Below are 15,453 nucleotides of genomic sequence, written 5' to 3'. Positions count from 1 at the left end.
CCCCAGGATGGGATTTGGAGGCCCCAGGTTGGATTTGGTGGCCCCAGGTTGGATTTGGTGGCCCCAGGGTTGGATTTGGTGGCCCCAGGTTGGATTTGGTGGCCCCAGGTTGGATTTGGTGGCCCCAGGATGGATTTGGTGACCCCAGGTTGGATTTGGTGGCCCCAGGTTGGGATTTGGTGGCCCCAGGTTGGACTTGGTGGCCCCAGGTTGGATTTGGTGGCCCCAGGATGGATTTGGTGGCCCCAGGTTGGATTTGGTGGCCCCAGGTTGGATTTGGTGACCCCAGGTTGGATTTGGTGGCCCCAGGTTGGACTTGGTGGCCCCAGGTTGGATTTGGTGGCCCCAGGATGGATTTGGTGGCCCCAGGTTGGATTTGGTGGCCCCAGGTTGGGATTTGGTGGCCCCAGGATGGATTTGGTGGCCCCAGGTTGGGATTTGGTGGCCCCAGGATGGGATTTGGTGGCCCCAGGATGGATTTGGTGACCCCAGGGGTGGATTTGGTGGCCCCAGGATGGATTTGGTGGCCCCAGGATGGATTTGGTGGCCCCAGGATGGATTTGGTGGCCCCAGGGTTGGATTTGGTGGCCCCAGGTTGGATTTGGTGGCCCCAGGTTGGATTTGGTGGCCCCAGGTTGGGATTTGGTGACCCCAGGTTGGATTTGGTGACCCCAGGTTGGATTTGGTGGCCCCAGGTTGGGATTTGGTGGCCCCAGGATGGATTTGGTGGCCCCAGGTCGGATTTGGTGGCCCCAGGATGGATTTGGTGACCCCAGGGTTGGATTTGGTGGCCCAAGGGGTGGATTTGGTGGCCCCAGGTTGGATTTGGTGGCCCCAGGTTGGATTTGGTGGCCCCAGGTTGGATTTGGTGGCCCCAGGGGTGGATTTGGTGGCCCCAGGATGGATTTGGTGACCCCAGGGTTGGATTTGGTGGCCCCAGGATGGATTTGGTGGCCCCAGGTTGGATTTGGTGGCCCCAGGTTGGATTTGGTGGCCCCAGGATGGATTTGGTGGCCCCAGGGTTGGATTTGGTGGCCCCAGGTTGGATTTGGGGGTCCGGGGGGGGTCTCCGGTGCCCCCCATCCCTCACCGCTCGCTCTGGGGCCTCTTTGGCCGGAGCCTCCTGGAGCTTCTCCGTGTACTTGAGGAGCAGGGAATTGCCCAGGCGGGAGCCAAGGAACAGGAAGCCCGGCTCCAGAGTCACCATCTATGGGGCGGGAGAATGGGGGTCAATGGGGGCGACAATGGGGGTCAATGGGGGGCAATGGGGGGGGACAATGGGGGGCAATGGGAGGGAGAATGGGGGTAAATAGGGGGCAACAGGGGGGGACAATGGGGGCAACAATGGGGGTCAATGGTGGGGACAATGGGGGTCAATAGGGGCAAAGGGGGGGACAATGGGGGACAATGGGGGGGAATGGGGGCAACAATGGGGGGCAATGGGGGTCAATGGGGGGCAGTGGGGGGCAACAATGGGGGGCAATGGGGGGCAATCAGGGGGGACATGGGGGGCAACAATGGGGGTCAATGGGGGCAACAATGGGGTCAATGGGGGGACAATGGGGGTCAATGAGGGGCAATGGGGAGGACAATGGGGGTCAATGGGGGCAACAATGGGGGTCAATGGGGGGACAATGGGGGGCAATGGGGGCAATGGGGGTCAATGGGGCGGGAGAATGGGGGTCAATGGGGGCAACAATGGGGGGCAATGGGGGATCGGGGCAAAGGGGGGCAATCGGGCGGGAGAATGGGGGTCAATGGGGGCAATGGGGGGGGGGGTAATGGGGGGCAATGGGGGGGTCAATGGGGCAGGAGAATGGGGGTCAATGGGGAGGATAATGGGGGTCTATGGGGCGGGAGAATGGGGGTCAATGGGGGCAACAATGGGGGTCAATGGGGGGGACAATGGGGGTCAATGGGGCGGGAGAATGGGGGTCAATGGGGGTCAATGGGGGGCAATGGGGGGCAATGGGGGGGATGGGAATGGGTAATGGGGGTCAATGGGGGGCATGGGGGGGAAATGGGGGTCAATGGGGTGGGAGAATGGGGGTCAATGGGGGCAACAATGGGGGGCAATGGGGGCAATGGGGGTCAATGGGGCGGGAGAATGGGGGTCAATGGGGGCAACAATTGGGGGCAATGGGGGAGACAATGGGGGACAATGGGGGGCAATGGGGAGAACAATGGGGGTCAATGGGGGGGACAATGGGAGAATGGGGGTGGGGGTCAATGGGGGCAATGGGGGCAACAATGGGAGGCAATGGGGGGCAATGGGGGGAGACAATGGGGGTCAATGGGGGGCAATGGGGGGGGACAATGGGGGGCAATGGGGGACAATGGGGGGCAATGGAGAGGACAATGGGGGTCAATGGGGGCAACAATGGGGGGCAATGGGGGGGACAATGGGGGGCAATGGGGGGCAATGGGGGGGCATTGGGGTCAATGGGGAGGGCAATGGGGGGCAATGGGGGTCAGCGGGGTCAATGAGGGGCATTGGGGTCAATGGGGGTCAATGGGGGGCAATGGGAGGAAATGGGGAGGACAATGGGGGTCTAAGGGGCGGGAGAATGGGGGTCAATGGGGGCAACAATGGGGGTCAATGGGGGCAATGGGGGCAACAATGGGGGTCAATAGGGGGAGACAATAGGGGTCAATGGGGGCAATGGGGGTGGGGGCAAAGGGGGTCAATGGGGGAGAATGGGGGGCAATGGGGGGAGAATGGGGGGCAATGGGGGGCAATGGGGGCAATGGGGGACAATGGGGGTCAATGGGGGGGGGGCAATGGGGGGGGGGGCAATGAATGGGGTCAATGGGGGGCAATGGGGGGGACAATGGGGGTCAATGGGGAAATGGGGAACAATGGGGGTCAATGGGGGGACAATGGGGGACAATGGGGGGCAATGGGGGGAGAATAATGGGGGTCAATGGGGGGCAATGGGGGGCAATGGGGGGGCAATGGGGGGGAATGGGGGGCAATGGGGGGCAATGGGGGGACAATGGGGGGCAATGGGGGACAATGGGCGGCAACAATGGGAGTCAACGGGGGACAATGGGGGGCAATGGGGGGACAATGGGGGTCAATGGGGAGAACAATGGGGGTCAATGGGGGCAACAATGGGGCAATGGGGGGACAATGGGGGGCAATGGGGGACAATGGGGGGACAATGGGGGGTGGGGGACAATGGGGGAAATGGGGGGACAATGGGGGTCAATCAGGGGGGACAATGGGAGGCAATGGGGGGACAATGGGGGTCAATGGGGGTCAATGGGGGGGACAATGGGGGGCAATGGGAGGAAATGGGGAGGACAACGGGGGTCAATGGGGGTCAATCAGGTGGGGCAATGGGGGTCAATGGGGGGCAATGGGGGTCAATTAGGGGAGAATGGGGGTCAATGGGGGGCAACAATGGGGGTCAATGGGGGTCAATGGGGGTCAATGGGTGTCAATGGATGTCAATGGGGGTCAATGTGGATCAATGTGGGTCCGTGTGGGTCCATGTGGGTCCATGGGGGTCAGTGTGGGTCCATGTGGGTCAGTGTGGGTCAATGTGGGTCCATGTGGGTCCATGTGGGTCCATGTGGGTCCATGTGGGTCAATGTGGGTCCATGGGTGTCAATGTGGGTCAATGTGGGTCAATGTGGGTCAATGTGGGTCAATGTGGGTCAATGTGGGTCTGTGGGTCAATGTGGGTCAATGTGGGTCAATGTGGGTCAATGTGGGTCCATGGGGGTCAATGTGGGTCCATGTGGGTCCATGTGAGTCAATGTGGGTCAGTGTGGGTCCATGGGGGTCCATGGGGGTCCATGGGGGTCCATGGGGGTCAATGTGGGTCAATGTGGGTCCATGTGGGTCAATGTGGGTCCATGTGGGTCCATGTGGGTCCATGTGGGTCCATGTGGGTCAATGTGGGTCCATGTGGGTCCATGTGGGTCCATGTGGGTCCATGGGGGTCAATGTGGGTCCATGTGGGTCAATGTGGGTCCGTGTGGGTCCATGTGGGTCAGGTGTGGGTCCATGGGGGTCAATGTGGGTCAGTGTGGGTCCATGTGGGTCAATGTGGGTCCATGTGGGTCCATGTGGGTCAATGTGGGTCCATGTGGGTCAATGTGGGTCAATGTGGGTCCATGTGGGTCAATGTGGGTCCATGGGGGTCCATGGGGGTCAATGTGGGTCCATGTGGGTCCATGTGGGTCCGTGTGGGTCCGTGTGGGTCGCTGTGGGTCAGTGTGGGTCCATGTGGGTCCATGTGGGTCGCTGTGGGTCGCTGTGGGTCGCTGTGGGTCCATGGGGGTCAATGTGGGTCCATGTGGGTCGCTGTGGGTCGCTGTGGGTCAATGTGGGTCAGTGTGGGTCAGTGTGGGTCCATGTGGGTCGCTGTGGGTCAGGTGTGGGTCCATGTGGGTCAGGTGTGGGTCGCTGTGGGTCAATGTGGGTCGCTGTGGGTCAGTGTGGGTCCATGTGGGTCAGTGTGGGTCAATGTGGGTCAGGTGTGGGTCAGGTGTGGGTCCATGTGGGTCGCTGTGGGTCAGGTGTGGGTCAGTGTGGGTCGCTGTGGGTCAATGTGGGTCAGGTGTGGGTCCATGTGGGTCGCTGTGGGTCAATGTGTGGGTCGCTGTGGGTCGCTGTGGGTCGCTGTGGGTCAGGTGTGGGTCGCTGTGGGTCGCTGTGGGTCAGTGTGGGTCAGGTGTGGGTCGCTGTGGGTCGCTGTGGGTCCATGTGGGTCCATGTGGGTCAGTGTGGGTCGCTGTGGGTCAGTGTGGGTCGCTGTGGGTCAATGTGGGTCCATGTGGGTCCATGTGGGTCAATGTGGGTCAGTGTGGGTCAATGTGGGTCAGTGTGGGTCAGTGTGGGTCAGTGTGGGTCAATGTGGGTCAATGTGGGTCAATGTGGGTCAATGTGGGTCAGTGTGGGTCAATGTGGGTCGCTGTGGGTCCATGTGGGTCCATGTGGGTCAATGTGGGTCGCAGTGGGTCAGGTGTGGGTCGCTGTGGGTCAGGTGTGGGTCAGGTGTGGGTCACTGTGGGTCAGGTGTGGGTCGCTGTGGGTCCATGTGGGTCGCTGTGGGTCAGGTGTGGGTCGCTGTGGGTCAGGTGTGGGTCAGGTGTGGGTCGCTGTGGGTCAGGTGTGGGTCAGGTGTGGGTCAGGTGTGGGTCGCAGTGGGTCCATGGGGCACGCACGCAGGTGGTGAGGACGCTGGCGGCCGCTTTGTCGAAGTGGAAGGAGCGGACGCTCCTCATCCCGTCCGTGATCAGGGTGAGCACATAGCTGGGGACAGAGGGGACCCACAGCACCCTATGGCACCCATAGAGCCCCATAGCACCCTATGGCTCCCATAGAGCCCCATAGCACCCTATGGCACCCATAGCGCCCCATAGCACCCTATAGCAACCATAGCGCCCCATAGCACCCTATGGCACCCATAGCACCCCATAGCATCCTATGGCACCCATAGCGCCCCATAGCACCCTATGGCTCCCATAGCACCCCATAGCACCCTATAGCACAGTATGGCACCCATAGCACCCCATAGCACCCCATAGCACCCTATGGCCCCCATGGCACCCCATAGCCCCCCATAGCACCCCATGGCCCCACGGCGCCCCATAGCACCCCATAGCACCCCATGGCGCCCCATAGCACCCTATGGCACCCATAGAGCCCCATAGCACCCTATGGCACCCATAGCGCCCCATAGCACCCTATGGCACCCATAGCACCCTATGGCACCCATAGCACCCTATGGCACCCATAGCGCCCCATAGCACCCTATGGCTCCCATAGCACCCCATAGCACCCTATAACACAGTATGGCACCCATAGCACCCCATAGCACCCTATGGCCCCCATGGCACCCCATAGCCCCCCATAGCACCCCATGGCCCCACGGCGCCCCATAGCACCCCATAGCACCCCATGGCGCCCCATAGCACCCTATGGCACCCATAGAGCCCCATAGCACCCTATGGCACCCATAGCGCCCCATAGCACCCTATGGCACCCATAGCACCCTATGGCACCCATAGCACCCTATGGCACCCATAGCGCCCCATAGCACCCTATGGCTCCCATAGCACCCCATAGCACCCTATAGCACAGTATGGCACCCATAGCACCCCATAGCACCCCATAGCACCCTATGGCCCCCATGGCACCCCATAGCCCCCCATAGCACCCCATGGCCCCACGGCGCCCCATAGCACCCCATAGCACCCCATGGCGCCCCATAGCACCCTATGGCACCCATAGAGCCCCATAGCACCCTATGGCACCCATAGCGCCCCATAGCACCCTATGGCACCCATAGCACCCTATGGCACCCATAGCGCCCCATAGCACCCTATGGCTCCCATAGCACCCCATAGCACCCTATAACACAGTATGGCACCCATAGCACCCCATAGCACCCTATGGCCCCCATGGCACCCCATAGCCCCCCATAGCACCCCATGGCCCCACGGCGCCCCATAGCACCCCATAGCACCCTATGGCAGCCATGGCGCCCCATAGCACCCTATGGCCCCCTATGGCACCCATAGCACCCTATGGCCCCCACGGCGCCCCATAGCACCCTATGGCCCCCTATGGCACCCATAGCACCCTATGGCCCCCACGGCGCCCCATAGCACCCTATGGCCCCCTATGGCACCCATAGCACCCCATGGCACCCATAGCACCCTATGGCACCCATAGCACCCCATAGCACCCTATGGCTCCCATAGAGCCCCATAGCACCCTATGGCACCCACGGCGCCCCATAGCACCCCATGGCCCCCACGGCGCCCCATAGCACCCCATAGCACCCCATAGCACCCCATAGCACCCCATAGCACCCTATGGCTCCCATAGAGCCCCATAGCACCCTATGGCACCCACGGCGCCCCATAGCACCCCATGGCCCCACGGCGCCCCATAGCACCCCATAGCACCCCATAGCACCCCATGGCGTACATCTCCCCTCCCTTGAGCGAGATGACCATCTTGTCGTAGGAGATGAAGGTGGCCTGGGCGCAGTCCAGCGTCATCTTCACCCCCTCCTGAATGCCTGCGGGGGGGGACAAGAGGGGATGAAGAGGAGGAGGAGGAGGGAGAGGAGGAGGAGGAGGGGGATGAAGAGGAGGGGGGTGATGTGGGGGTGATGAAGAGGAGGAGGAAGGGAAGGTGATGAAGAGGAGGAGGAGGAGGAGGGGGATGAAGAGGAGAAGGGGAGGGGTGTGAAGAGGAAGAGAAGAGTGAGGAAGAGGAGGACGAAAGGAGGGTGATGAAGTGGTGGAGGAGGGGAGGTGATGAAGGGGGGGTGATGAAGAGGAGGAGGAGGAGGGAGATGAAGAGGAGGAGGAGGAGGGGGATGGAGGAGGACGAGGAGGGGATGAAGAGGAGGAGGGGGATGAAGAGGAGGAGGAGGAGGAGGGGGATGAAGAGGAGGAGGAGGAGGGGGGTGAAGAGGAGGAGGAGGGGAGGGGGAAGAAGAGGAGGGGGGTGATGGGGGGGTGATGAAGAGGAGGAGGAGGGGGATGAAGAGGAGGAGGAGGAGGGGAGTGAAGAGGAGGAGGAGGAGGAGGGAGATGGAGGAGGAGGGGAAGGTGATGAAGAGGAGGAGGAGGAGGGGGATGAAGAGGAGGAGGAGGAGGGGGATGGAGGAGGAGGGGAGGGAGATGAAGAGGAGGAGGGGGATGAAGAGGAAGAGAAGAGTGAGGAAGAGGAGGACGAAGGGAGGGTGATGAAGTGGTGGAGGAGGGGAAGGTGATGAAGAGGAGGAGGAGGGGGGTGAAGAGGAGGAGGAGGAGGGGGGTGAAGAGGAGGAGGAGGGGAAGGTGATGAAGAGGAGGAGGAGGAGGGGGGTGAAGAGGAGGAGGAGGGGGATGGAGGAGGAGGAGGAGGAAGGGGATGAAGAGGAGGAGGAGGAGGAGGGAGAGGAGGAGGAGGAGGAGGAGGGGGATGAAGAGGAGGAGGAGGGAGATGGAGGAGGAGGAGGGGGGGGTGAAGAGGAGGAGGGGAAGGGGATGAAGAGGAGGAGGGGGGGGATGGAGGAGGAGGAGGGGGGGGGTGAAGAGGAGGAGGAGGAGGGGGATGGAGGAGGAGGGGAAGGGGATGAAGAGGAGGAGGAGGAGGAGGAGGAGGGGGGTGATGAAGAGGAGGAGGAGAGGGAGGGAGATGGGGGGGTGAAGAGGAGGAGGAGGGGGGTGAAGAGGAGGAGGGGGATGAAGAGGAGGAGGAGGGGAGGGGGATGGGGGGATGAAGAGGAGGAGGATGAAGGTGATGGGGGGGGGGGTGCCTCGCTTACGCAGGGGGAAGACGGTGGTGCCGTTGGTGAGGCTGTTGAGGGCCACCCCATAGGGGGGGACGCTCTGGTTGAGGTAGAGCAGGGAATTGACAGCGAAGATGACGACCCCCCCTGCCGGGAGAGAGGCACCAGCATCAGCATCACCGTAACACCGCCGTCAGCATCACCATCACATCATCACCATCACCATCAGCATCACCATAACACCGCCATCAGCATCACCATCACCATCACATCATCACCATCACCATCAGCATCACCATCACCATCACATCATCACCATCAGCATCACCATCACCATCACATCATCACCATCAGCATCACCATCACCATCACCATCAGCATCACCATAACACCACCATCAGCATCACCATCAGCATCAGCATCACCATCACCATCAGCATCACCATCAGCATCACCATCACCATCAGCATCACCATCACCATCAGCATCAGCATCGCCGTAACAACGCCGTCAGCATCAGCATCACCGTAACACCATCACCATCACACCATCACCATCAGCATCACCATAACACCACCACCATCACCATAACACCAAGATTACCACCATCATCACCGTACCACCACCATCACCATCACCATAGCAGCACCACCACCATCACCATAACACCACCATCATCACCACCATCACCACAACACCACCACCATTACCATAACACCATCACCACCATCATCATAACACCAAGATTACCACCATCACCATCACATCACCACCTCCATCACCATAACACAACCACCATCACCATCACACCACCATCACCATTATATAACCACCATCACCAGACCACCACCACCACCATCACCACCATCACCATCACACCACCACCATCACCATTATCACCACCATAACATCACCACCATCACCATTGCGGTAACACCACCACCACCACCATCACCACCACCATCACCACCACCATCACCATCACAATCACACCACCACCACCACCATCACCACCATCACCATCAGCATAACACCACCACCACCATCACCATCACAATCACACCACCAGCACCATAACACCACCACCATCACCATTATCATCACCACAACATCACCACCACCATCACAATCACACCACCACCACCATCATAACACCACCACCATCACCATTATCATCACCACAACATCACCACCACCATGACCACCACCATCACCATCACAACCACACCACCACCACCATTCTCATCACCAAACCACCACCACCATGACCACCACCATCACCATCACAATCACACCACCACCACCACAACACCACCATTATCATCACCATCACATCACCACCACCATGACCACCACCATCACCATCACAATCACACCACCACCATTATCATCACCATCACATCACCACCACCATGACCACCACCATCACCATCACAACCACACCACCACCACCATTCTCATCACCAAACCACCACCACCATGACCACCACCATCACCATCACAACCACACCACCACCACCACCACCATTCTCATCACCAAACCACCACCACCATGACCACCACCATCACCATCACAACCACACCACCACCACCACCACAACACCACCACCATCACCATTATCATCACCATAACATCACCACCACCATGACCACCACCATCACACCACCACCACCATTATCATCACCACAACATCACCACCACCATGACCACCACCATCACCATCACAATCACACCACCATCACCATCACAATCACACCACCACCATTATCATCACCATCACATCACCACCACCATGACCACCACCATCACCATTGCGGTAACACCACCACCACCACCACCACCACCACCATCACAATCACACCACCACCACCATTCTCATCACCAAACCACCACCCCCATCACCCCCATCACCCCCCCCCATCTCCTCACCGATTGGCTTGGGCACGGCCAGCGCCTGGGTGCAGTCGAAGGGCAGGTTGCTGAGGGACCAGATGACCGGGTGCACCCGCTGCAGGATGTTGAGCGAGATGGCAACGATGCTGCACGTATCCTGCCGCACCGCCACGCGCCTGCAGGGGGGGACCACGGCGCCATCACCCCCATAGCAACGGGTACCACATCACCACCACCGCCATAGCAACGGGTACCACATCACCATCACCGCCATAGCAACGGGTACCACATCAGCATCACCCCCATAGCAACGGGTACTACATCACTATCCCCGCCATAGCAACACCATAGCAACGGGTACCACATCACCATCACCCCCATAGCAACGGGGACCACGGCGCCATCACCCCCATAGCAACGGGTACCACATCACCATCACCCCCATAGCAACGGGTACCACATCAGCATCACCCCCATAGCAACGGGTACTACATCACTATCCCCGCCATAGCAACACCATAGCAACGGGTACCACATCACCATCACCCCCATAGCAACGGGTACCACATCAGCATCACCCCCATAGCAATGGGTACCACATCACCATCAGCCCCATAGCAACGGGTACTACATCACTATCCCCGCCATAGCAACACCATAGCAACGGGTACCACATCACCATCACCCCCATAGCAACGGGTACCACATCACCATCACCCCATAGCAACGGGTACCACAACACCATCACCCCCATAGCAACGGGTACCACATCAGCATCACCCCCATAGCAACGGGTACCACATCACCCCCATAGCAACGGGTACCACACCACCATCACCCCCATAGCAACGGGTACCACATCACCATCACCCCCACAGCAACAGGTACCACATCACCCCCATAGCAACGGGTACCACATCACCATCACCCCCATAGCAACGGGTACCACATCACCCCCATAGCAATGGGTACCACATCACCATCACCCCCATAGCAACGGGTACCACAACACCATCACCCCCATAGCAACGGGTACCACATCACCATCACCCCCATAGCAACGGGTACCACATCACCCCCATAGCAACGGGTACCACATCACCATCACCCCCACAGCAACAGCTACCACATCACCCCCATAGCAACGGGTACCACAGCACCATCACCCCCATAGCAACGGGTACTACATCAGCATCACCCCCATAGCAACGGGTACCACATCACCATCACCCCCATAGCAACGGGTACCACATCACCCCCATAGCAACGGGTACCACATCACCCTCACCCCCATAGCAACGGGTACCACATCACCCCCATAGCAACGGGTACCACATCACCATCACCCCCATAGCAACGGGTACCACATCACCCCCATAGCAACGGGTACCACATCACCATCACCGCCATAGGGATACCAGAGCAGGGGGGGTCCTTAGGGTGCCCCCAGCACCCAACGCACCCAGGCCAGGTCTGGTTGGGCTCGTAGAGGATGAGGAGGGTGGGCTCGTAGTAGCCATGGAGGAACTGGAGGTCGATGATGTTGAGGAGCTTCTCGTCCAGCTCCCGCACGTCGATGATGTAGCTGGGCAGGAAGCTGGAGCGCTGCCTGTATATGGGGCAGGGTTAGGGCACCCATGGGTGCTATGGGGCAAGGATGGGTGCGATAAGAGACGGGGGGAGGGGAATGGGTGCTATAGGGTGGGAGGGTGGGGATGGGTGCTATAGGGTTGGGGGGGTGATGGGGGCATAACAGCCATGGGTGCTATAGGGTGGGGGGGGAATGGGTGCTATAGGGAGGGGGGGGTGATGGGGGCATAACAGCCATGGGTGCTATAGGGTGAGGGGGGTGATGGGGTCATGGGTGATATAGGGTGGGGGGGTGGGGGGGGAATGGGTGCTATAGGGTGGGGGGGGTGATGGGGTCATGGGTGATATGGGGGGGGTGGGGGGTGATGGGGGCATAACAGCCATGGGTGCTATAGGGTGAGGGGGGTGATGGGGTCATGGGTGATATGTGGGGGGGGGGTGATGGGGTCATAGCAGCCATGGGGGCTATAGGGAGGCGGGAGGGGATGGGTGCTATAGGGTGGGGGGGGAATGGGTGCTATAGGGAGGGGGGGGTGATGGGGGCATAACAGCCATGGGTGCTATAGGGTGAGGGGGGTGATGGGGTCATGGGTGATATAGGGTGGGGGGGGAATGGGTGCTATAGGGTGGGGGGGGTGACGGGGCATAGGAGCCATGGGTGCTATAGGGTGAGGGGGGTGATGGGGGCATGGGTGATATAGGGTGGGGGGGTGGGGGGGGAATGGGTGCTATAGGGAGGGGGGGGTGATGGGGGCATAGTAGCCATAGGGGCTATAGGGTGGGGGGGTGATGGGGGCATAGCAGCCATAGGGGCTATAGGGTGGGGGGGGTGATGGGGTCATGGGTGATATAGGGTGGGGGGGTGATGGGGGCATAGCAGCCATGGGGGCTATAGGGAGGCGGGGGGGGATGGGTGCTATAGGGTGGGGGGGTGGGGGGGGAATGGGTGCTATAGGGTGGGGGGGTGATGGGGGCATAGCAGCCATGGGTGCTATAGGGTGGGGGGGTGATGGGGGCATAGCAGCCATGGGGGCTATAGGGAGGCGGGGGGGGATGGGTGCTATAGGGTGGGGGGGTGGGGGGGGAATGGGTGCTATAGGGTGGGGGGGGTGATGGGGTCATGGGTGATATAGGGTGTGGGGGGGGTGATGGGGGCATAACAGCCATGGGTGCTATAGGGTGGGGTGGGGATGGGGTCATGGGTGCCATAGGGTGTTGGGGGGGTGATGGGGTCATGGGTGCTATAGAATCTGAGGGGAATATGGGTGCTATAGGGTGAAGGGGGTGATGGGGGCATAGCAGCCATGGGGGCTAGAGGTGAGGGGGTCCTAGCCCCCATGGGTGCTATAGGGTTCAGGTGGGGGCGAAGGGGTGTTACCACCCATGGGTGCTATAGGGTTCCGGTGCAGGCGACGGGGTGTTACCACCCATGGGTGCTATAGGGTTGAGGTGGGGGCGATGGGGTGTTACCACCCATGGGTGCTATGGGGTTCAGGTGGGGATGATGGGGTCTGAACACCCATGGGTGCTATAGGGTTCAGGTCGGGGCGACGGGCTGTTACCACCCATGGGTGCTATGGGGTTCAGGTTGGGGCGACGGGCTGTTACCACCCATGGGTGCTACAGGGTCGGGGTGGGGGTGTCGGCATCACCGTGGGGTGCTCACCCGTCACCCATGGGTGCTATAGGGATGAGGTGCGGGTGATGGGCTGTTACCACCCATGGGTGCTATAGGGTTCAGGTTGGGGTGTCGGCAGTGCCATAGGGCGCTCACCCGTCACCCATGGGTGCTATAGGGTTGAGGTGCGGGTGATGGGGTGGTACCACCCATGGGTGCTATGGGTCAGGGTGGGGGTGTCGGCTCACCCGTCACCCATGGGTGCTCTGGGTCAGGGTGGGGGTGTCGGCTCACCCGTCACCCATGGGTGCTCTAGGTCAGGGTGGGGGTGTCGGCTCACCCGTCACCCATGGGTGCTATGGGTCAGGGTGGGGGTGTCGGCAGTGCCATAGGGTGCTCACCCGTCACCCATGGGTGCTATAGGGTTCAGGTGGGGGTGTTGGCAGTGCCATAGGGTGCTCACCCGTCACCCATGGGTGCTATAGGGTTCAGGTGGGGGTGTCGGCAGTGCCATAGGGTGCTCACCCGTCACCCATGGGTGCTCTGGGTCGGGGTGGGGGTGTCGGCAGTGCCACAGGGTGCTCACCCGTCACCCATGGGTGCTATGGGTCAGGGTGGGGGTGTCAGCTCACCCGTCACCCATGGGTGCTATGGGTCAGGGTGGGGGTGTTGGCTCACCCGTCACCCATGGGTGCTATAGGGTCAGGGTGGGGGTGTCGGCTCACCCGTCACCCATGGGTGCTATAGGTCAGGGTGGGGGTGTCGGCTCACCCGTCACCCATGGGTGCTATAGGGTTCAGGTTGGGGTGTCGGCAGTGCCATAGGGCGCTCACCCGTCACCCATGGGTGCTATAGGGATGTGGTGCGGGTGACGGGCTGTTACCACCCATGGGTGCTATAGGTCAGGGTGGGGGTGTCGGCAGTGCCACAGGGTGCTCACCCGTCACCCATGGGTGCTATAGGGTTCAGGTTGGGGTGTCGGCAGTGCCACAGGGTGCTCACCCGTCACCCATGGGTGCTATAGGTCGGGGTGGGGGTGTCGGCTCACCCGTCACCCATGGGTGCTATAGGTCGGGGTGGGGGTGTCGGCAGTGCCATAGGGTGCTCACCCGTCACCCATGGGTGCTATAGGGTTCAGGTTGGGGGTGTCGGCATCGCCATGGGGCGCTCACCCGTCACCCATGGGTGCTATAGGTCAGGGTGGGGGTGTCAGCTCACCCGTCACCCATGGGTGCTATAGGGTTGAGGTGCAGGTGATGGGGTGGTACCACCCATGGGTGCTATGGGTCAGGGTTGGGGCGTCAGCTCACCCGTCACCCATGGGTGCTATAGGTCAGGGTGGGGGTGTCGGCTCACCCGTCACCCATGGGTGCTATAGGGTCAGGGTGGGGGTGTCGGCTCACCCGTCACCCATGGGTGCTATAGGGTTGAGGTGCGGGTGATGGGGTGGTACCACCCATGGGTGCTCTGGGTCAGGGTGGGGGTGTCGGCTCACCCGTCACCCATGGGTGCTATGGGTCAGGGTGGGGGTGTCGGCTCACCCGTCACCCATGGGTGCTATGGGTCAGGGTGGGGGTGTCGGCAGTGCCATAGGGTGCTCACCCGTCACCCATGGGTGCTATAGGGTTCAGGTTGGGGTGTCGGCAGTGTCACAGGGTGCTCACCCGTCACCCATGGGTGCTATAGGGTTCAGGTGGGGGTGTCAGCATTGCCATAGGGTGCTCACCCGTCACCCATGGGTGCTATGGGTCAGGGTGGGGGTGTCGGCAGTGCCATAGGGCGCTCACCCGTCACCCATGGGTGCTATGGGTCAGGGTGGGGATGTCGGCAGTGCCATAGGGCGCTCACCCGTCACCCATGGGTGCTATGGGTCAGGGTGGGGGTGTCGGCAGTGCCATAGGGCGCTCACCCGTCACCCATGGGTGCTATGGGTCAGGGTGGGGGTGTCGGCAGTGCCATAGGGCGCTCACCCGTCACCCATGGGTGCTATAGGGTTCAGGTTGGGGTGTCGGCAGTGCCATAGGGTGCTCACCCGTCACCCATGGGTGCTATGGGTCAGGGTGGGGGTGTCAGCTCACCCGTCACCCATGGGTGCTATAGGGTTG

The 15,453-nt window shown here is 61.0% G+C and overlaps 1 protein-coding gene across 1 annotated transcript; it reads right to left on the bottom strand.

Annotated features, from left to right (window-relative positions):
- Positions 1-1,090: 1,090 nt before the first annotated feature.
- LOC134171241 (cleavage and polyadenylation specificity factor subunit 1-like) lies at positions 1,091-11,749 on the bottom strand (the record flags this gene model as incomplete). The annotated part of the gene is made up of 6 exons (XM_062633281.1): positions 1,091-1,207; positions 5,179-5,266; positions 6,950-7,043; positions 8,283-8,393; positions 10,177-10,316; positions 11,603-11,749. Coding segments are annotated over 6 exons (697 nt in total), but the record flags the coding sequence as incomplete, so codon positions are not given.
- Positions 11,750-15,453: the final 3,704 nt, after the last annotated feature.

Source organism: Pezoporus occidentalis, unplaced genomic scaffold, assembly GCF_034315485.1.
Source record: "Pezoporus occidentalis ecotype Australia unplaced genomic scaffold, CSIRO_AGI_Poc_V1 ctg1117, whole genome shotgun sequence".
Classification (NCBI taxonomy): domain Eukaryota; kingdom Metazoa; phylum Chordata; class Aves; order Psittaciformes; family Psittacidae; genus Pezoporus; species Pezoporus occidentalis.
The sequence above is the reverse complement of the archived record's forward strand: the minus strand, read 5'-3'. Positions and strand labels throughout refer to the sequence as shown.